This window comes from Mastigoproctus giganteus, chromosome 1 (assembly GCF_048544385.1).
Source record: "Mastigoproctus giganteus isolate SK-2022 chromosome 1, ASM4854438v1, whole genome shotgun sequence".
Classification (NCBI taxonomy): Eukaryota; Metazoa; Arthropoda; class Arachnida; order Uropygi; family Thelyphonidae; genus Mastigoproctus; species Mastigoproctus giganteus.
In genome coordinates, this window is record NC_143575.1 from 119,492,841 (window position 1) to 119,516,865 (window position 24,025).

Below are 24,025 nucleotides of genomic sequence, written 5' to 3' on the forward strand. Positions count from 1 at the left end.
CCAATAAATTAAGTGATCTGAATTTGGAATTAGTGACATGATTAGTAGTATTTCTTCATATAAATATCAATTTTTGGCAATGGCTGAGGATCTCAAAGAAAAAAAATTCGATCATTTTGCAAACATGCAAGGTCATTATCAACAGCTACATTGTTCAATATATTTCTTATCCATTTAATGTCGACTTAGATATGAAACAAATTGCAGAAAAAATCGTTGAGATTTTTTACATGGAGAAAATATTACTTGAAAATGAAATTATTACATTGCGGAACGATATCTTCCTAAAAGCTAGATAATCAGAAAAAGACCTTTGAAAATATGCTTGCCGAGAAAAGTATTCAAATGTAGTAAACTTTTAAATTTCTGTTTTGGTTCCACATATTTGTGTGAATCGGCCTTTTCATATTTGAAACAAACAAAGACGAAGACTTGCTCTACTCTTACAGGCTTGCATACAGAAAATTCTTTACGGTTGGCCTCATCACAGTGTGTTCCCCCATTTTGAAAGGTTGGCAGATGACATGAAGACACAAATTAAAAATTTAAATGCTTATGAATTTAAAATAAGAATTCTGAATTGTATTTCATTTTAAAATTTATAAACAACATTTTTCAATATGTGTTTAACTTTTTTAACCATGTGCAATTTTTATAGCAGGGATAATCTGGTGATTATCCCCATGTATAAGGCAATGGTCAGGCCACACCTTGAATCCTGTATACAGGTCTGGAGGCCCCGTTTTAGGAAGGATGTAGAGCTGCTGGAATAGGTACAGAGAAGGGTAACGTGATTGGTGAATGGAACAAAGGGTTGCTCTTAAAAAGAAAGGTCGAAGCTCTGCAAATTGGTCTGGAGACTAGACACCTGCCAGGGGATCTGATTGAGGGTATATAAGGCCTTGAATGGTTTGAGCAAGCTCCATGCAGAAGGGATTCTTCCGCTTTTACTCATTTATGTCCCCTCACACAATTAGCCTGAGGGGACATGAGTTCAGGTGGTTGATTGCTGGAACAAACTTTCATTGTGGAAGTTCACAGCTTAAATAAACTCAAGGCAGAACTAGACAAACTTTTGGAATGAATGGATGGATGAAATGGGAAGTTTTTTTTTTTGTATGATGCTGTATAAGCTTGCTCTCTTGCATCATATTCCCCTACTAATGCTAATTCGAAACTGTTTATTAAAACACTGGACTCTGAGATTATTTCTTATCTCTAAATTTAATTATAACATTGTAGTATTGATAGTATTAATTATGCTGTTTTCTGACTATACTATTTTTTTGATTATGCTATTTTTCTGACATTCCTGTAATATCAACATTTGACAATTTTGCAAATGCAGTGAAACTTCCCTTAATGGACACCTCTTTTTGATGCTCAGGCTCAGGGAAGTATTAAAAATTACAAATTAGCATTAACATTAGTAGAGGCATATGATGCAAGAAAGCAAACTTATGCAGCATCAGCCGGAAAAAAAAAAAAAAAAAAAAAACGCTCCCATTTCACCCCTCCGTTCGTTCCAAGTACCTATCCAGCTTAGCCTTAAATTTATTTTGGCTATCAACTTCCACAACAAAGGATGGAAGTCTGTTCCACCAACCAACCACCCGCTGGCTAAAGGCAAACTTCCTCATGTCTATCCGACATCTGTCTTTCCTATTTGAATTTATGTCCTCTCAGGTGATTATTCTGAGCAAGAGGAAGAATCCCATCAGCATTGAGCATGCTCAAACCATTCAAGGCTTTATACACCTCAATCAGATCACCTCGTAGGTGCCTAGTCTCCAGGCACCTTAATTTGCAAAAATTGAATCCTTTCTTCATAAGAGCAACCCTTTGTTCCATTCACTAATCTTGTTGCCCTTCTCTGTACTCGTTCCAACAGTTCTACATCCATCTTAAAGTGAGGCCTCCAGACCTGTATACAGTACTCAAGGTGTAGCCTGACCATTGCCTTATATAAGGACATAATCACCTCCTTATCCTTGCTAGAAAAATTCCTGTATATCATTGACAAGACACTGAGCTACTCTTGCAGACCGTCTGCACTGTTCAGAAAACTTCATATCTGCTGGTGCCTCTGTAGCCAGGTGGGAAGGAGCAGCGGAGCGTTAGCACACGCTTCTTGATTAGACCGGGATTCGAGCCCGTCACCACCAAATATGGAGGATGCGGAAAGGTCAGGGAATGACCACCGCATATCCCCGAGCAATATGGCCTTAGTTGCTAATGCTCCTTAAAACCAAATAACAACCAAATAACATCATATCTGCATGCACACAATCTTCTATAAAGTGGACACTTTCGAGGCAGGACTAGACAGTCTTTCTAGGGTAACTGATATTGACACAAACAATATGTCGTTAATACTCTCACCACTGTTGGTAAGTAACATTTAGTAACTCTTTTTTTTTTTTTTTTGAGCTGTCTGATTCAGTTCCTCTGAATCAGACAGCTCAAAATTTTTTTAAATTCTGGAAAGAATGCTCTTTCCAGAATTTAAAAAAAAAAAAAAAAAAATTATAAAATAAAAAAATATATATATATTATGGCAATGGCTGTTTACAGGATTCAGCTTGTGATAAACATAAACATACACACCTCTACCAACAGATTGCATAGATAATTTTGATCGGTAGTCCAAAAACATTTTAAGTATCTACAAATACAAGGTATCCACAAACTTCCTTTATGTATGCTAAAATATTATGCTGCGTAAAGAATACATTATAAAAAAAATCTTATATAGTATGAATCAGAGCTGTAATTCTCAATACGTTCTACGTTGATATTAATATAGTACGTAGAACAATTTAAATTTAAAGTGTTCTACATACTATATTCAGGTAAACTTCTCTTATTATTCTACAAAAAATTATAAAAATCTGGAAATTTTCAATGTGACAAAGAATATCTTCAAATTTGCCAACCAGAAAAGTGCACACCTACATTATATGGCAGCATAATCACATAACCTTAATTGTGGTCACATTTACCAACATGTAGAAACATTCGTTCCAAATACCTGTCCAGTTCAGCCTTAAATTTATTTAGGCTATCAACTTCGACTACAATAGATGAAAGTCTATTCCACCAATCAACTACCTGCTGGCTAAAGGCAAACTTCCACACATCTATCCTACAACTGTCTTTCCTCAATTTCCTCAACTGTCTTTCCTCAATTTATGCCCTCTCAGGCGATTATTCTGAGCAAGAGAAAGAATCCCATCAGCATTGAGCATGCTCAAACCATTCAAGGCTTTATACACCTCAGTCAGATCACCTCGCAGGTGCCTAGTCTCCAAACATTGTAATCTGCATAACTTAAGCCTTTCTTCGTAAGAACAGCCCTTTGTTCCATTCATTAATCTTGTTGCCCTTCACTGTACTCATTCCAACAGCTCTACATCCTTCTTGAAATGAGGCCTCCAGACCTGTATACAGTACTCGAGGTGTGGCCTGACCATTGCCTTATAAAGAGGGATAATCACCTCCTTATCCCTGCTAGAAAAATACCTGTATATCATTGGCAAGGCACCATGAGCTACTCTTGCAAATGTTTGCACTGCTCAGAAAACTTCATATCTGCCTACACCATTACCCCCAGGTCCTTTTCACTCCCTACCACTGTCAGTGTAGTACCACACAGTTGATATGTTACTCTGGGGTTACTGCTTCCCATATGTAGAACTTTATATTTGTCAATGTTAAACTTCATTTGCCACTTCTCAGCCTATCTGCTCAACTTTTCTATATCCTGTTGCAGCAGCAGCAGCGTACTGCCATTAGTGTCATTAACAACCCTGCCAACCTTCGTATCGTCTGCAAACTTGGACATTAAGCCTAATATGCCATCATCAATATCATTTATAAATACAGAAGACAACAATGGACCCAACACTGAACCCTGAGGGACTCTACTAATAACATTAGTCCAAGAAGAGCAGTGTCCATTGATTACCACTCTCTGTCTTCTCCCACTGAACCATCCCTTTATCCATAGCAACAATTTGCCTCCAATGCTGCACTGCTCCAATTTGTTCAGCAGTCTTCCATGTGCAACAGTATCAAAAGCCTTTCTAAGATCCAAATATACGATACAAAAGTTATTCCCTGCAAACTAACAGGTCTATAATTAGTTGTGTTGCCATTTGATCCTCCTCTGTGAATTGGGGTCACATTTGCACATCTCCGGTCCATGGGTACCTCCCTGAGTCTAAGGAAGCTCTCATAATTATGGCTAAAGGGTTTGCTTACTTCCTTTGCTGCCTCCTTTAATATAACTGTTTAGATCCCATCCACCTCAGGTGCCTTTATTATGTTTTTCTTCAACAATTTCTCCTCCACTTTCCTCTCAGTTATTACAATATCATTTAGTTCACTGCCAGAGTTTAGTTCATCTCTGGCATTCCCATCCCTGAATAACTCCTCATGTGTGAATGTAGATGCAAAATACTCATTTAGTTTATTAGCCACCTGAGCAGGATCATCAACAGTTGAATCATCGATATCCAGTGGACCAATCTGATTCTTCCCCTTCCTTCTAGAGTTTACATTGGTAAAGAACTCTTTGCCCGTTTGTCTTTGCATCCTTTGCCAAAGATTTCTCATAACCTGCCTTTGCCTGCCTAATATCCTTTGTGACTTGGTTACAGACCATCTTGTATCTATCATAAGCTTCCATGTCACCCATTAATTTATATGTATCCCATGCATTTTTCTTTTCTGCCACATGTCTCATTAGTTCCTCTGACATCCATTTAGGCCTAAACCTTGAACAATGTTTTTTAGTTGGTATAAATAAGATCTTTATTGTACAGTACATCGGTACACGCAGGTACCACGACCATACAATACCCTTCACGGCACCATGCCAGGGGTTAATATGTAGAGCCTAGTAGCTTCCAAGATTAATTCTTTGAATTCCTCCCATTTTGAATTTGCTGTTGGTAACATCATCATTGGTCCCAAATTATAGAATTTAAATACTGTCTCAGACCTCCGTAGTCGCCTTTACGAAAGCATAAACCCTTCCCTTTACCCTTGATGGTAGTTACCTCTTTGAGTAAATCCCACTTCAGCACACTGCGATCACTTCCACCTAGTGGTTCCTTTACCTGCAGTCCTAGTAGTCCTTGCACCATAAATAACAATACCAATACCTTTTTCCTCTTCCAGCCACCCTTTTTTGAATAATATAAATGAATGATGCATCATCATTGATATTATATTTTTAATTATTATCACTTTGGACAGATACAGAAAGAAAATTGGGTTTTTGTAGAAATGCTGATTCTCTTGATGCCAAATCATCTGCTATAAATATAATTAAACGTGACACTTTTTCCATGTGATAAAATTAATGTTTATTGCATTGCAAGAATCAGGAAAATTTTGACAAATCTATCCTGGTTTAGTATCAAAAGAAAAAATAATGTAAAAATGTTTCTGAATTGGGAATTTTGAATTCTGTGTTCTGGCTGGGATATTGCTATTTCTCAAAGGGAGCCCTTCTTGCAACTGCAATAAATAAGCGTATGCTTGCAAATGCTTTGTTATATGCATCTTCCGTTGAATGCAAATAACTGGTGGTATTTTGTATAACTCAACTTTGTATGACCAAAAAGCAGATTTCCATTAATATATTAACTCATTATGAATAACCCATTCCAGAGAAGGATTTCGATTTTCATCTCAAGAAGCAGCATCAAGTTTTGGTGATGACAGGTTATTAGTAGAAAAGTACATTGAAAATCCAAGGCACATTGAAATTCAGGTTTGTTTGGTTTTATATATATATATATATGTGTGTGTGGAGTGTGCGTGCGTGCGTGTGCACGCGTATGTAATGTAGTAGTAATAAAATAATATATTTATGATTGGAGTCTAGTTGGCCTATTTTAGAAAAGGTGAATAATAGCATAGGTATGGAATTACATTTTCAAACATAAAGCAGCTATAAGATGAATGAAATATAAATATTTAAATGGGGGTCTTTGAAGCGCTCAGATGTTCTCTCAGGTATGTCAAGTTGGGCTTGCTACCTGAGAGTCTAAAACACTGATGAAACTGATATTCAGGTAATAAACAAGTCAGGTTGGTGGGCTTAATTTTGGCAAAGTTAAGTTTGCTTGACTTTCTATCCTGCTTGCAATAAATGAATTTTTTCCCTCTTAAGTTCTTTCGCTATTACAATTTTTTTATTTATTTCTGAATAGCTTTTGTCATCCTCTTGTATGTTCCTTCCTAGATATACAAATGAACTTATCTGTTCAATTTTCTTGTTATCTATTTCTTTCTGTTCTTTGATTTTATTTTCTGATAATCATTATCTTTGTCTTTTTTGTGTCAATTTTGAACCCGTAACCTAAGAAAACTTCTTCCATTACTTCTATTGTGTTTTTCAAATTTCCTTCATTTTCTTCTAGTGCAGCTATATCATCTGTAAAACGTATGAATTGCACCTGAACTCCTATTCTTATTCCTTTAGTTTTACGCTTCATTGTTTGTTTGTTATTTGGTTTTTTAGGAGCATTAGCAACTAAGGCCAAATTGCTCCGTGAATATGCAGTGGTCATTCCCTGACCTTTCTGCATCCTCTGTATTTGGTGGTGACGGGCTCGAACCCCGGTCTAATCAAGAAGCGTGTGCTACGCACTGCTGCTCCTTTCCACCTGGCTACGGAGGCATCCATTTTACACTTCACTTTCTCTAAAGTACTCTCCATGTATAAGTTAAATAGTAATGGTTGATAATGGACACCCCTGCCTAACTCATTTTCGTATCTTGCTATCGTTTCATTATTCTGAAATTCAATTTTTGTTGTTTGATTTTCATATAATTTTTTTAATGGCTCCTCGATCTCTCGAATCGAACTGGGCCTTTTTCATTACTATGAAAAGCTTCTTCTAGAGAACACTGTTGAATGCCTTTGCAAGCTCAGTAAACGTTGTGTGTGCGTGTGGCTTTGTTGTTGGTGATTATTCTTTGGTCTACTATTGTGCCTAGCACTAAATTGGCTTCTCATGTTCCTCATCTATTTAGAAAACCAAATTGATCTTTGCTTAAAAACTGTTCTGTTTTGTGGTTTAATTCTTGTGTTTCATTATGTTGAGTAGTATTTTGGATGCATGGCTAAGCAGACATGGTTCAATAGTTTTTATGCTGTCACATTTCGTATTTTCGGCAATGTCACAGCATATCCCCTGAGCAATATGGCGTTAGTTGCTAATGCTCCTAAAAACCAAATAACAACCCTTTCCCCACATCTAGGACCTCTACTAACTGCGACAGGTAGTCACACACCTGGATTTCTGACACCCTCCCCTTTCTTTCCCTTTTCTTTTTTCCCCAAAAAAACATTTTCAGTTTCCAAACTACCAAACTATAAGTGTAATACGGTGAGGCAGGAAATTTTTCCCGTCCACCCTACTTCACCCTTTTTCGACTATTCAACACCCCCCCCCCACCACACTTTTGAAATATGGCAATGGAACATGCCTGGGCTATAAAAGATGGCCTTGACACGTATTCACCCTCCTTTGAAGATGGTATTAATGAAAGCCCCCATCGGGCTTCACGGATATCATCTCCCTTTATGCCTACTATTACTCCCCATGCAAGGATTTAGGACAAAAGCTGGCTTTTTCCTTCGTCCTACTTCCATATAATTGCAATTTCAACACCTTCTGAATTACACCTAACCTGGATGCAGCCGTTCTTCCCGAAGAAAACTCCAGGTAAGAGTATTCTTCTGCCTTAAAATAAAATATATAATATTCCTAAAATTGAATATTCCTTTAAAATTTCCAAAAATGGCCCATACTACCCTTTTCAAAAAAAATTCACAAAGTTTATTTTAAATCCATAATGAGATCGCAGATCCTCTACAAGGGAAAATTACAATAAATTATTATCATTTGTCCAATTTTACGAAAATTAGTGGGTCTCGACTACCAAAGTTGTTTGTCCAACTGTCTAATAAAGTTTCGAGACTTTTGGACCTCCACATATTTTTTTACTCTATATCATATCTTTCTCAGTTGAAATTCAGCTGAAATGCTGAAAATGCTGAATTACCCTGAGAGAGAGAGAGAAAGAAAGAAAGTAGAAGGAAATCACCAAGAAAGAGAAAAATGATGATATCCAGCTCAGGACCCTGGGTGAGCCAAGCCAATACTCAACAGATGTGAGCCCATGATACTCTTCAAAAATTAAAACGAAAACAATTAAAAAAATCAAAAATCTTCCATTACAGTAAAAAATAATTAAAACATAGTATTAAAAAAAAATAACCTATCAATACACAAAATTATGGTGGATTTCTTGAACAGCTTGGTGCAAAATTAGATTAGATTATCATTAACATACTCAGTCCAGAGTTACCATATATTTTTTTTAAAATATTGCCTTCAAAACAACATCATTCCGAAGTTTGCCAGGATCAATTTAAATCATAAAATTTCAGACATAAAGCAACTAGGATTGCCACATCGCATAATATAGTTAAACTTGCCTTAAGATCACAGTATTCTAATAAACAAAAATACCTTTCCCAGATTAGAAATTTCACGACAAATTAAAAAATTAGGAAATTTTGGAATTGGTTAAAGAAATAAAAGAGGTGAAAGATTTGTGGAATTTGCAGAATCTCAAGGACTGTCAGTAATGAACACTTTTTTCAAGAAAAGGGTGAACAGAAAGTGGACATGGAAGAGTCCAAATGGATTAACAACTAATGAAATCGACTTCATCCTCACTAACAGAAGATATATTGTGAATGATGTTACCGTCCTGAATAAGGTAAATGTTGGAAGTGATCACAGAATGGTAAGATGTACACTTGATATAAATGTAGGAAAGGAAAGGAAAAAACTGACTCGAGTAAATAATACAAAGGTCTTTGAGATAACAGAAGAGGAGAAAAAGCAGTATGTACTGGAACTTAAGAACAAGTTTGAGCTTCTGCAGACTGCTCAGCACCAAGATATCGACGAGGAATATTACAACTTTCTGAAAGTGATAAAGCCCAAGAAACCTATAGGGAAACAGAAATCCAAAGAAGAAAAAATTAGTCAAGAAACACTTGTCATGATGAACCGAAGACGACAAATGAAGAGCAAGAAAAACACTGACAGGGAGAAAATTGAGTATACTGAGTTATGCAAAGCCATTAGAATGAGACTCAGAGAGGACATAAGAAGAATTAACACAAGAAAAGTAGAACAAGCATTAAGGGAAAACAAAGGATTTAAATCAGCAGCCATGAGCAGTAATACAGAAAGACAAATGATACTGAAACTGAAGAATAGTGGTGGTGTACTTATAAACAGCAGAGAAGGCATAATTGAAATAGCAGAAGACTACTATAGAGAACTATACAAGGAGCGAGGGAATGACACCAGCAGTGGGGAAGATGGATTGCAAAGTAGCAACACATACTACATACCCGATATTCTTCCTGATGAGGTGGAACATGCATTGAAGAAAATGAAGAATCGGAAAGCCCCGGGGGAACATGAAGTTACTGTAGAGTTGTTAAAATTGGGAGGAAGAGACATAACACAAAAACTGGCAAGGCTCTTCACAAAGTGCATTAGAAAAGGTGTGATGCCTAAGCAGTGGAATAATGCAATCATAGTTTTGCTGCATAAGAAAGGAGATAAATCAGAAATTGGAAATTATAGACCAATTAGCTTGTTATCCCACATCTACAAGTTGTTCACAAGGGTCATTACTAACAGAGTAGAAAGAATACTTGATGAGAATCAACCGAAAGAGCAAGCTGGCTTTAGAACAGGATTCTCAACTATGGATCACCTTCACGTAATATCACAGCTAATGGAAAAAGCAAATGAATATAAAACACCATTATGCCTGGCATTTGTGGATTATGAAAAGGCATTTGACTCCATACAGCATAAGGAAATGTTTCGGGCACTGGAAAGACAAGGCATAGATATCCATATATTATGATTTTGAAGAAAATAATGAGAGTGCTACCTCCTTTATTAGACTAGACAAAGACTGTAGCAAATTTAAAATCGAGAAAGGAGTTCGACAAGGAGACACAATATCTGAGAAGCTGTTTACGGCTGCCCTTGAGGAAGCTTTCAGAAGATTAGACTGGTCGCTGAAAGGAGTCAATGTGAACGGAGAGTACCTAAACCATTTACGATTTGCAGATGACATTGTGGTCATAAGCCACGACCCCAAAGAATTAGAGGAAAATCTTAATCAGTTATGCAGAGTTAGTAAGGATTTTGGACTAAAGATGAATATGGCTAAAACAAAAGTAATGATGAACAAGTATGCCACAGAAAGGGAAATAATGATTGAAGGAGCAGTAATTGAAAAGGTGGAGTCATATACTTATCTGGGACAGGTTATTAGCTGTAATAATGATAAATGGCTGGAAGTCAAGAGAAGAATAAATTTTGGATGGATAGCATTCAGGAAATATAGTCAGATACTGAAGAGCAATATCTCAGTTTGTCTGAAACGTAAGATAATGAATCAATGTATACTCCCCACCATGACTTATGGAAGTGAAACTTGGGCACTCACCAAAAGAATGGAAGAGAAGCTGAGAACTACACAGCGAAGAATGGAACGAATTATATTGGGAATCAGACTGTTAGATAAGAAGAGAAACACATGGATTAGGCAGCAAACTCAAGTAAAGGACATTCTTATCAAAACTAAAGAACTAAAATGGTCTTGGACAGGATACATAGCTCGAAGACATGATGACAGATGGACTAAGAAAATAACAGAATGGTATCAAAGAGGAGCTAGAAGAAAACCTGGAAGACAAAGACGGAGATGGATAGGTGAAATTCATGAGTTTTTGGGTAGTAAATGGATGGCCAGTGCTCAAAACAGAAGGAACTGGAAAGTTGCTGGAGAGGCCTTCATCCTGCAGTGGATTGAAAATGGCTGATGATGATGATGATGATGAATTATTGGTATGTATTGAAGACCTCCATTGATTTTCGACATGAACACAGGCCTCAGAAATAAAAACAGACACATTAACAAATTGAATTCATTATTTGGAGTGTCAAGACACTTTCATATGAGTTCAAACACATTGTTACGAGCTTGTGACCAAATGCATACGAGTTAGGTGACGACCCTTCCACACATGGTCCTTGAGGTTGTCACAGATATGCCAGACATGCTGTTCTTGCTACCTGGGAGTCTAAAACGCTGATGGAACTGATATTCGGGTGACACTCAAGTCAAAGTGGACCCAATTTCGGTGAAGTCCGGACGGTCTATGACAGCCAAATCCTCTGCTTGCACCTTCACGATGGTGGGACTGTTAGTAATCCTGGGTATAACCTTCATGCACAAGTACATGGTGGGTGACCACCCAGGTGTGAACCAACGTAAGCAGGGGTAGAGGTGTGGCGCCCACACCACATGGAGGAACGCCGCCCCTCTATGTTACCAGGCAGAACTAGGTGGTAGATGACTCTCATCAACCGGTGAAATACCACCACTTTGCTTATTTGAGGCTTGAAATGGTGGAACCCATTGTTTAGTCTCTAGAACTAAGTTCCGGCCAACCCTTCCCTATCTCTTCCATCATGCAGTATGATTGATGATTTTTGAGGTTATGATGAATGTCGTGGCGAGATCCAATATTCATTACATTTCGAGGGTACATCCCTAAAACGGTGTTCGCAGGCCGGCCGGCCGCTAGTTAGTACACCGGACTGAACCTATTGGTAACTCTCTAGGAAGCTTCCGGATCAGCTAGTGTATAATCTTGCTACCTCTACTCTGCCAGATAGTGCCTGGAGGGAGTCCGAGTAGTGGGTATGCGGGGAGCATTGTCGAGGCCACGATATGTCAAGGATCTGGGTATATTCTTACCACATGTACGGCATATCCAAAAATTTCATTACTTCATACAGCATGTCCCACCCACTTTTTCTTACTATTGAATACACCATGAATTGTCAAAATAATAGAGCAAGCTTATCTGCGAAAAGATCTAAACCTCCCAAGGACTTCCTAATTCATTTCACAAATATACGTGGTCTCAATTCTAATCTCAACGATGTCCCTTTCCACTTAGTCTTCCAAACCCCATGTACTTTTTCTGACTGAATCTCAGTTATCAGTTGATTCAACTACTGCTCATCTCAGATGTCCAAATTATTTGCTGTATGATTCCTTTCGCCTCAAAGGTGGTACTTGTGCATATGTCCATTCTGATATTCCCTGTCAAAGACTTGGCAATTTGGAATCTCCTCTCTGTGATCTTCTCTGGCTTAAAATATCTCTACCTCATTGTGTAAAATTCATCTGTTGTCTCTACCGTTCTCCCAACCCCACTAATCACTTGGAGCTTTTTGACTTCCTCTCTTTGCAACTTGACTTTCTCCAGTCCAACTTTCCTAACAGTGAGGTAATTTTCCTTGGTGATTTTAACTTTCACAACTCCAGCTGGCTTCCGTTTTCTAGTCACACCGACCCAGCAGGTCGAGATGCTGAGGCTTTTGCAATTACTAATGACCTAGCACAGATTGTTCATTTAGCATTAGCATTAGCATTAGCATTAGTAGAGGCATTTGAGGCAAGAAAGCAAGCTTATGCAGCATCAGCCAAAAAAAAAAAAAAAAAAAAAACCACTTCCACTTCACCCCTCTGTTCGTTCAAAATACCTGTCCAGCTGAGCCTTAAACTTATTTAGGCTATCAACCTCCACCACAAGGGATGGAAGTCTGTTCCACCAACCAACCACCCGCTGGCTAAAGGCAAATTTCCGCACGTCTATCCTACATCTGTCTTTCCTCAATTTGAATTTATGCCCTCTCAGGTGATTATTCTGAGCTAGAGGAAGAATCCCATCAGCATTGAGCATGCTTAAACCATTCAAGGCTTTATACACCTCTATCAGATCACCTCGCTGGTGCCTAGTCTCCAGACACTGTAATTTGCAAAACTTAAGCCTTTCTTCGTAAGAGCACCACTTTGTTCCATTCACTAATCTTGTTGCCCTTCTCTGTACTCGTTCCAGCAGCTCTACATCCTTCTTGAAATGAGGCCTCCAGACCTGTATACAGTACTCTAGGTGTGGCCTGACCATCGCCTTATACAATGGAATAATCACCTCCTTATCCCTGCTGGAAAAATTCCTGTATATCATTGACAATACTCCATGAGCTACTCTTGCAGCCCGTCTGCACTGCTCAGAGAACTTCATATCTGCCTGCACAACCACCCCCAAGTCCCTTTCATTCTCTCCCACTGTCAGTGTTGTACCATAGAGTTGATACGTTGCTCTGGGGTTGCTGTTTCCCATGTGTAGTACTTTACATTTGTCAATGTTAAACTTCATTTGCCACCTCTCAGCCCATCTGCTCAACCTTTCCAGATCCTGTTGCAGCAGCATAGTGTCAGTAGTGTCCTTGACAACCCTGCCAACCTTTGTATCGTCTGCAAACTTGGACATTAATCCCGATATACCATCATCAATATCATTTATAAATACAGAAAACAATAATGGACCCAACACTGAGCCCTGAGGGACTCCACTAATAACATCAGTCCACGATGAGCAGTGTCCATTGATTACCACTCTCTGTCTTCTCCCCCTCAACCACCCCTTTATCCATAGCAGCAATTTGCCTCCAATGTCACACTGCTCCAATTTGTGTAGCAGTCTTCCATGTGCAACAGTATCAAAAGCCTTTCTAAGATCCAAGTATATAATATCAAAGTTATTCCCTGCATCCAGTTCTTTTGTGACTGCATCATAGTATCCAATCAAGTTGGTCAGGCAAGACTTCCCCTTAACAAAACCATGCTGTGTCTGAGCTATAACTGAAGTCTTGTCTAAATGATCCTGCAGTGCGTCTTTAACCAGTGCCTCCATTAATTTTCCTGGAACAGAAGTCAAGCTCACAGGTCTATAATTACTTGTGTCAGCCTTTGATCCTCCTTTGTGAATTGGGGTCACATTTGCACATTTCCAGTCTATGGGTACCTCCCCTGAGTCCAAGGAAGCTCTCATAATTATGGCTAAGGGTTTGCTTACTTCCTTTGCTGCCTCCTTTAATATAACTGGATAGATCCCATCCACCCCGGGTGCCTTTCTTGTGTTTATCTTCAACAGTTTCTCCTCCACTTTACTCCCAGTTATTTCAAGATTCTGTAACTTACTGCTAGAGTTGAATACACCTCTGGCATTCCCCTCGCTGAATAACTCCTCATGTGTGAATGTCGATGCAAAATATTCATTTAGTTTGTTAGCCACCTGAGCAGTATCATCAACACTTGACCCATCAATATCAAGTGGACCAATCTGATTCATCCCTTTCCTTCTAGAGTTTACATAAGTAAAGAACTCTTTGCTGTTTTTCTTTGCATCCCTTGCCAAGGATTTCTCGTAATCTGCCTTCGCCTGCCTAACCTCCTTTGTAACTTGGTTGCATATCAACTTGTATCTATCATAGGCTTCTGTGTCATGTGTTAATTTGTAAGTATCCCATGCATTTTTCTTCTCTGCCATATGCCTCATTAGTTCATCTGACATCCATTTTGGCCTAAACCTTGAACAATATTTCTTAGTTGGTATGTAAAGCCTAGTAGCTTCCAAGATAAGTTCTTTGAATGCTTCCCATTTTGAATTTGCTGTTGGTAACATCATCAGTTGGTCCCACTGTATAGAATTTAAATACTGTCTCAGTCCATCGTAGTCGCCTTTACGGAAGCAATAACCCTTCCCTTTACCCCTAATGGTAGTTACTTCTTTGAGTAAATCCCACTTCAGCACACTGTGATCACTGCCACCTAGTGGTTCATTTATCTGCAGATTCTTAATGCATGAAGAATCACTGCTGATAATCAAATCAAGAGTATTACTCCCTCTAGTTGCCTCCCGAACATGCTGATGTAGAAAACAATCATCCAATAAATCCAAAAAAGCCCTGCTAGTGTGTGAGTATCCAGCCCCCAAATTCCAGTCAATATCTGGGAAATTAAAATCTCCCATTATAAGACACTCTGATTTACTGGCCCACTCTATTTCCCTGTACAGTTCCTTATTATACTCATCAGAGTCATTAGGCCTATAGCACACTCCTACTCTCAATTTTGATCTCCCAATGTTTATGTCACACCAAACTGACTCCACACTGCACTGTCCAGCGATGTCGACTGGCTTCACTTCCTTGGTTTTTATGTGTTTCTTAACTAATAGCATAACACCTCCCTCCTTCCTATCCTGTCTATCCTTTCTGTAGACGTTGTACTCCCCAAATTGCAGTTCCGCATCCCTTATATCTGTGTGACACCACGTCTCTGATATCCCAACAATATCTGCCTTCGATGTTTTGAGCAATACCTCAAATTCATCAAATTTATTTACTAAACTCCTAGCATTGGTGTACACGCAAGTATACCTGCACCTGTTTCTATTCTTAGCTACCCTAACACAACCCATGTGTTTACTTGTACCACAATGGCTCCCAGCAGTCTCTGAAATACCATGCATCTTGGTTTTCAGGCTTCTGCTCATTCTAATAGAAGCAGTGCAAGAATCTCTTTCACCTCTGCCAGTGGCTACTGTCAATCTATTGGTCTTTGTCTCCCCCCAAGCTAGCAGTTTTCCGACCCACCTAACACTGCCTCGATAGCATCAGCAAATATTCTTGCACCCTTTCTATTTAAGTGTATCCCATCCCTGTAGAAGCAATCTGTCCTGTTAACAAGTACAGTCCAGGCTGAAAAAAATTCTACCCCTTGAGCCTTGCACAATCTTTCCAGGGCCGAATTGATCGACAAGGCTCTCATCATATACTCCCTCCTATCGTGTCTGGCCAGAATTGCAGACACTTTCAAATTCAACCCTAATTCTCGGCTTTTGTTCAACAGTGACCTGTACTTGTTAAGTAATTCTGCCGGTCTCCTACTCTTAATATTATTAGTGCCAACGTGTACAACTATATCACCTTTTGTGCCCTTAAAAGATGATATTTGCTCTACAACGTCATCAACCTTTGCCCCTGGCAGACATACCCTGGTCCTGTTCCACCTATCGTTTTTACAAAGCATGTTCCCCGTTTCCCTGACAATAGAGTCACCAACAACTACTAGTTCCTTCGGGACCAGCGCATTCTGCCTTGGGGGTTGTCTCTGTGTCACGCGATGCCCAAGTGCAAGCTCTGGCGTTGATGTGGGCAGCTGAGAGCTTGATGGGCCCCTCAATTTAGTTTCTTCGAGGGCATCCACCCTGTCCTTCAAGCTCTCATATAGGCCCAAAAGAACGCCGAGTTGTTGCCTGATATCGTTACACTCCTTGCATCGCGCACACACAAAGACATCCCCTTTGGCAGTATCATGTCCCGTACCCGATTGCTCTGCAAACATCAAGCAAACAGTGCATTTTATAAGGCTGTGAGTCAGAGGACAACTGCCCCCCTCAGTTCTGCTCTGAGCCACAGCACTTCCATTAGCTTGAGCCTTTTGCTTTGCTGCTCTGGTCTGAGTCATGATTCTATTAATTTATTAATTAATTATCTTATGTTATTAATTATATTACGTTTGTAATCTAAGTCGTTATATGTATTTATTTAAAGGTACAATTTAACTGCTAACGAAGTTCAACTAACGCTATCTAGTACGGTATATAACCTACGGTATATCTAGTACGGTATCACAATGGCGGGAAAGTTAATAACGGTAGCGGTAGTTACGAACACGTGGAAACCCTTACCGATACTTTTACAAGGCCGAGTAAAGAATAAATACACCAAATTAATCAAAAAATCACAAAATAATGTTATACTACCAAATTTAAATCAAAAGTTTTAGAAAAACAATAATTTCAAATCAATAAATAAGAAAAATCCACTTAGCGGCTTGGAACACGACCGTCACTGACACGACAGTCGGCTAGAGTCAGAAAGCAGACTATTTACCTACAAGAATACCGGACAATCCTAATCATACAGCCAATACGCTTGATCTTTTTCTCACAAACAACCCTTCTAAGTACAAGGTTGAAGTGAGAGGTCCTTTAGGCACTTCAGATCACAACTTCGTGATTGTCTCTTCTCCAATGGAACCTTTATCTCATGGCTACTCCGAACCTCGTATTGTTTGGCATTACAAGAATGCAAAATGGGATGATCTGCGAGACTTCTTTTCTTCTTTTCCTTGGTCTGATTACTGTTTCAAAACTTCTGATGTCAACGTTTGCTCAAATCGTGTCAGTGAAATTATTGTTGCAGGAATGGAATCCTTTATCCCACACTCCACTTTAAAATCTCGTCCTTTATCTAAACCTTGGTTTTCCAATAAATGTGCTAAGGCTGTCCAAGTGAAGAACGTTGCATATCGTAATTGGCTTGTTTCTAATTCTTCAGTTTCATTTTCTGCCTACACCAAAGCTCGCAACAATTGTAAAGCAGTTATTAATCAGTCCGAACTAGAGTTTGAACAGGCTAAGAGTAGAAAACTTGCTTCTTGCCCTAATGATAGCCGAGCATTCTGGTCTCTTGCCAAAGCTATTGGCCGCAACTTTTGCCCATCTCTGCTCCCACCTCTGTCCAAACCAGATGGTTCTGTTGTCACTTCAGCCAAGGATAAAGCTGACCTGCTAGCATCCCATTTTTCTTCGAGCTCATGTATTAATGATCTTGGTAAAACACCTCCCACCATTCCTAACACGCTCCATTCAATGCCTCCTGTGGTCTTCCGTCAAAAGGATATCAGAAGGATTTTGATGAATCTTAATGCTAAGAAAGCTCCAGGTCCTGATGGTATTTCTCCACTTGTTCTCAAAACCTGTGCTCCTGAACTTACTTCTATTTTTGCCGCCTTTTTTCACTTTCTTATTCCAAAGGTGTTTTTCCTTCTTCTTGGAAATTTGCTCATATCCAGCCAGTTCCTAAAAAGGGTGACAAATCCCTCCCATCCAATTATCGTCCCATTGCAATTACTTCTACCCTTTCTAAAGTAATGGAGAAATCAATTAACCGCCAACTCTTAAACTACATAGAAACCTTCCGTCTGATCAACGATCGCCAGTATGGATTCCGTCAGTGTCGATCCACTGGTGATGTTCTGGCTTTATGTTACTCATTTATGGACTAATTCAATGGAAAGGTTCGGTGAAACACAAGTAGTTGCTCTTGACATCTCAAAGGCTTTTGATCGTGTTTGGCATAAAGGTCTTCTAAACAAGCTTCCATCTTATGGTTTGCCAACTGTTTTTAGTAATTGGTTATCCAGTTTTCTCTCTGATCGCTCACTGAGGGTGATAGTAGATGGCTCTCTGTCTTCTAACTTCTCCACTAATGCCGGAGGCCCCCAAGGTTCAGTTCTTTCCCCCACTCTTTTCCTCTTAGCATTAGCATTAGTAGAGGCATTTGATGCAAGAAAGCAAGCTTATGCAGCATCAGCCAAAAAAAAAAAAAAAAAACCCACCTCCACTTCACCCCTCTGCTCGTTCCAAATACATGTCCAGCTGAGCCTTAAACTTATTTAGGCTATCAACCTCCACCACAAGGGTTGGAAGTCTGTTCCACCAACCAACCACCCACTGGCTAAAGGCAAATTTCCTCACGTCTATCCAACATCTGTCTTTCCTCAATTTGAATTTGTGCCCTCTCAGGTGATTTTTCTGAGCTAGAGGAAGAATCCCATCAGCATTGAGCATGCTTAAACCATTCAAGGCTTTATACACCTCTATCAGATCACCTCGCTGGTGCCTAGTCTCAAGACACTGTAATTTGCAAAACTTAAGCCTTTCTTCGTAAGAGCACCCCTTTGTTCCATTCACTAATCTTGTCCTTATCTGTACTCGTTCCAGCAGCTCTACATCCGTCTTGAAATGAGGCCTCCAGACCTGTGTACAGTACTCTAGGTGTGGCCTGACCATTGCCTTATAAAATGGAATAATCACCTCCTTATCCCTGCTGGAAAAATTCCTGTATATCATTGACAATACTCCATGAGCTACTCTTGCAGCCCGTCTGCACTGCTCAGAGAACTTCATATCTGCCTGCACAATCACCCCCAAGTCCCTTTCATTCTCTACCACTGTCAGTGTAGTACCACAGAGTTGATACGTTGCTCTGGGGTTGCTTTTTCCCATGTGTAGTACTTTACATTTGTCAATGTTAAACTTCATTTGCCACCTCTCAGCCCATCTGCTCAACCTTTCCAGATCCTGTTGCAGCAGCATAGTGTCAGTAGTGTCCTTGACAACCCTGCCAACCTTTGTATCATCTGCAAACTTGGACATTAAGCTTGATATACCATCATCAATATCATTTATAAATACAGAAAACAATAATGGACCCAACACTGAGCCCTGAGGGACTACACTAATAACATTAGTCCACGATGAGCAGTGTCCATTGATTACCACTCTCTGTCTTCTCCCCCTCAACCACCCCTTTATCCATAGCAGCAATTTGCCTCCAATGTCACACTGCTCCAATTTGTGTACCAGTCTTCCATGTGCAACAGTATCAAAAGCCTTTCTAAGATCCAAGTATATAATATCAAAGTTATTCCCTGCATCCAGTTCTTTTGTGACTGCATCATAGTATCCAATCAAGTTGGTCAGGCAAGACTTCCCCTTAACAAAACCATGCTGTGTCTGAGCTATAACTGAAGTCTTGTCTAAATGATCCTGCAGTGCTTCTTTAACCAGTGCCTCCATTAATTTTACTGGAACAGAAGTTAAGCTCACAGGTCTATAATTACTTGTGTCAGCCTTTGATCCTCCTTTGTGAATTGGGGTCACATTTGCACATTTCCAGTCTATGGGTACCTCCCCTGAGTCCAAGGAAGCTCTCATAATTATGGCTAAGGGTTCGCTTACTTCCTTTGCTGCCTCCTTTAATATAACTGGATAGATCCCATCCACCCCGGGTGCCTTTCTTGTGTTTATCTTCAACAGTTTCTCCTCCACTTTACTCCCAGTTATTTCAAGATTCTGTAGCTTACTGCTAGAGTTGAATACACCTCTGGCATTCCCCTTGCTGAATAACTCCTCATGTGTGAATGTCGATGCAAAATATTCATTTAGTTTGTTAGCTACCTGAGCAGGATCATCAACAGTTGACCCATCAATATCAAGTGGACCAATCTGATTCATCCCCTTCCTTCTAGAGTTTACATAAGTAAAGAACTCTTTGCTGTTTTTCTTTTCATCCCTTGCCAAGGATTTCTCGTAATCTGCCTTCGCCTGCCTAACCTCCTTTGTAACTTGGTTGCATATCAACTTGTATCTATCATAGGCTTCTGTGTCATGTGTTAATTTGTAAGTATCCCATGCATTTTTCTTCTCTGCCATATGCCTCATTAGTTCATCTGACATCCATTTTGGCCTAAACCTTGAACAATATTTCTTAGTTAGTATGTAAAGCCTAGTAGCTTCCAAGATAAGTTCTTTGAATGCTTCCCATTTTGAATTTGCTGTTGGTAACATCATCAGTTGGTCCCACTGTATAGAATTTAAATACTGTCTCAGTCCATCGTAGTCGCCTTTACGGAAGCAATAACCCTTCCCTTTACCCATAATGGTAGTTACCTCTTTCAGTAAATCCCACTTCAGCACACTGTGATCACTGCCACCTAGTGGTTCGTTTATCTGCAGATTCTTAATGCATGAAGAATCACTGCTGATAATGAAATCTAGAGTATTACTCCCTCTAGTTGCCTCCCGAACATGCTGATGTAGAAAACAATCATCCAATAAATCCACAAAAGCCCTGCTAGTGTGTGAGTAACCAGCCCCCAAATTACAGTCAATATCTGGGAAATTAAAATCGCCCATTATAAGACTCTCTGATTTACTGGCCCACTCTATTTCCCTGTACAGTTCCTTATTATACTCATCAGAGTCATTAGGCCTATAGCACACTTCTACTCTCAATTTTGATCTCCCAATGCTTATGTCACACCAAACTGACTCAACACTGCACTGTCCGGCGATGTCGACTGGCTTCACTTCCTTGGTTTTTATGTGTTTCTTAACTAATAGCATAACCCCTCCCCCCTTCCTATCCTGTCTATCCTTTCTGTAGACGTTGTACTCCCCAAATTGCAGTTCTGCATCCCTTATATCTGTGTGACACCACGTCTCTGATATCCCAACAATATCTGCCTTTGATGTTTTAAGCAATACCTCAAATTCATCAAATTTATTTACTAAACTACTAGCATTGGTGTACACGCAAGTATACCTGCACCTGTTTCTATTCTTAGCTACCCTAATACAACCCATGTGTTTACTTGTACCGCAATGGCTCCCAGCACTCTCTGAAATACCATGCATCTTGTTTTCCAGGCTTCTGCTCATTCTAATAGAAGCATTGCAAGAATCTCTTTCACCCCCAGTGGCTACTGTCAATCTATTGGTCTTTGTCTCCCCCCAAGCTAGCAGTTTTCCGACCCACCTAACACTGCCTCGATAGCATCAGCAAATATTCTTGCACCCTTTCTATTTAAGTGTATCCCATCCCTGTAGAAGCAATCTCTCCTGTTAACAAGTACAGTCCAGGCTGAAAAAAATTCTACCCCTTGAGCCTTGCACAATCTTTACAGGGCCAAATTGATCGACAAGGCTCTCATCATATACTCCCTCCTATCGGTGTGTCTGGGTAGAATTGCAGACACTTTCAAATTCAACCCTAATTCTTGGCTTTTGTTCAACAGTGACCTGTACTTGTTAAGTAATTCTGCCGGTCTCCTATTCTTAATATTATTAGTGCCAACTTGTACAACTATATCACCTTTTGTGCCCTTAAAAGATGATATTCGCTCTACAACGTCATCAAACTTTGCCCCTGGCAGACATACCCTGGTCCTGTTCCACGTATCTTTTTTACAAAGCATGTTCCCCATTTCCCTGACAATAGAGTCACCAACAACTACTAGTTCCTTCGGGACCAGCGCATTCTGCCTTAAGGGTTGTCTCTATGTCACGCGATGCCCAAGTGTAAGCTCTGGCGTTGATGTGGGGGCTGAGAGCTTGATGGGCCCCTCAATTTAGTTTCTTCGAGGGCATCCACCCTGTCCTTCAAGCTCTCATATAGGCCCACAAGAACGCCGAGTTGTTGTTTGATATCGATACACTCCTTGCATCGCGCACACACAAAGACATCCCCCTTGGCAGTATCATGTCCCGTACCCGATTGCTCTACAAACATCAAGCAAACAGTGAATTTTATAAGACTGTGAGTCAGAGGACAACTGCCCCCCTCAGTTCTGCTCTGAGCCACAGCACTTCCATTAGCTTGAGCCTTTTGCTTTGCCGCTCTGGTCTGAGTCATGATTCTATTAATTTATTAATTAATTATAATTAATTATGTTATGTTATTAATTATGTTAAATATAATTAATTATATTACGTTTGTAATCTAAGTCGTTATATGTATTTATTTAAACGTACAATTTAACTGCTAACGAAGTTCAACTAACGCTATCTAGTACGGTATATAACTATCGTATCACAAAGGCGGGAAAATTACGAACGGTACCGGAGTTGAAACACGTGGAAACCTTTACCGATACTTTTATGCAATTACAAGGCCGAGTAAAGAATAAATACACCAAATTAATCAGAATTTGGTGTATTTATTGTATATCAATGACCTTCTTCCATTGACTGGAAATCCTATCCATAGTTTTGCCGATGATAGCACATTGCATTCAACTTTCCATTTTGAGAAACCTTGTCCAGCTCAATCAGCTTCAAGTTCTCGAAAATCTGCTGCCAATTCCTTAAATGCCGATCTTCAGGTAATTCTCCAGTGGGGCCAAGACAACTTAGTTGATTTCAACCCTTCTAAAACTCAATCTTGTCTTATATCTCGCAAAAAGGATTCTTCTGCTCCTATGCTTATCTTTGGTAACACTCTCATTTCTAGGCAAAATGATATATCTCTTTTGGGGATTACCCTGACTTCTAATCTCTCTTGGCACAAGCACATTACAAATATTGCTTCCTCTGCATCTAAAAAACTTGGTTTTCTCTTTCGCTCTTGGCGTTACTTTTCTCCCAAACAGCTGCTCACTCTGTATAAATCGCAAATCCGCCCTGCCATGGAATATTGTTCCCACATCTGGGGTGGTGCCCCCAAAACCTCTCTCAGGCTTCCTGATTCCATTCAGAAGAGGGCAGTTAGGTTAATTAATGATTCATCTCTAACAGAGTCTCTCCACTTGCTTTCTCATAGACGCACTGTTTCTGCTGCATGCCTCTTCTGCAGATACTTCCATGGGCACTGTTCTTCTGAATTGGCTTCTATAATTCCCGCTCTCTCTTTCAAAACAGTCCGATCACGTGCCGCCACCAGCCAACATCCATTTACTGTCCAACTTCAAACCCACAGAACCAACTTTTCATCTTCCTCATTTATTCATTCAACTGCCGTTTTCTGGAACAACCTTCCTTCATACGTATTTCCTGAAAATTACAATCTACAGAAGTTCAAGTCCAACATCAACAAATATCTTCTTTCGTCTTCTCAACCTCCAACCCAAGCACGGTACTAAGTACTATAGGTTATAATACCTCTCGTGTTTGGGGTTCTCATAAAAAAAAAAAAAAAAACACACATACAACGTGCTACCGCAGAATACTTCACCGGCTTGCGAACACCCCTTTGTCCAACATTCAAAAACTGACATATCAACAAGTTACAAATCTTTCCTCATATACACTACCACAGGACTAGATTTCACTTTTATCCAAAGGATTAAATTACAATTTACCACCTTGAAAAGGCGCCTCCGTAGCCAGGTGGGAAAGAGCATCAGTGCATAGCACACGCTTCTTGATTAGACCAGGGTTCGAGCCCATCACCACCAAATATGGAGAATGCGGAAAGATCAGGGAATGACCACCGCATATTCCCGGAGCAATATGGCCCTAGTTGCTAATGCTCCTAAAAACCAAACAACAAAAACAAAATGCCTCGAAACTACCTAAAAAAAATGCGTAATTGATATTGAATTTCGACTTCGTAATGTTCCACAAAAG

The 24,025-nt window shown here is 39.7% G+C and overlaps 1 protein-coding gene across 1 annotated transcript in view; it reads left to right on the forward strand.

Annotated features, from left to right (window-relative positions):
* LOC150091114 (propionyl-CoA carboxylase alpha chain, mitochondrial-like) overlaps positions 1-24,025 on the forward strand; it is a 1,103,107-nt gene that overhangs the window by 480,386 nt on the left and 598,696 nt on the right. The window contains exon 9 of the mRNA XM_090381963.1: positions 5,680-5,782. Within this exon, the coding sequence (XP_090238089.1) occupies positions 5,680-5,782 (103 nt within the window). The remainder of the gene's footprint in view (positions 1-5,679; positions 5,783-24,025) is intronic.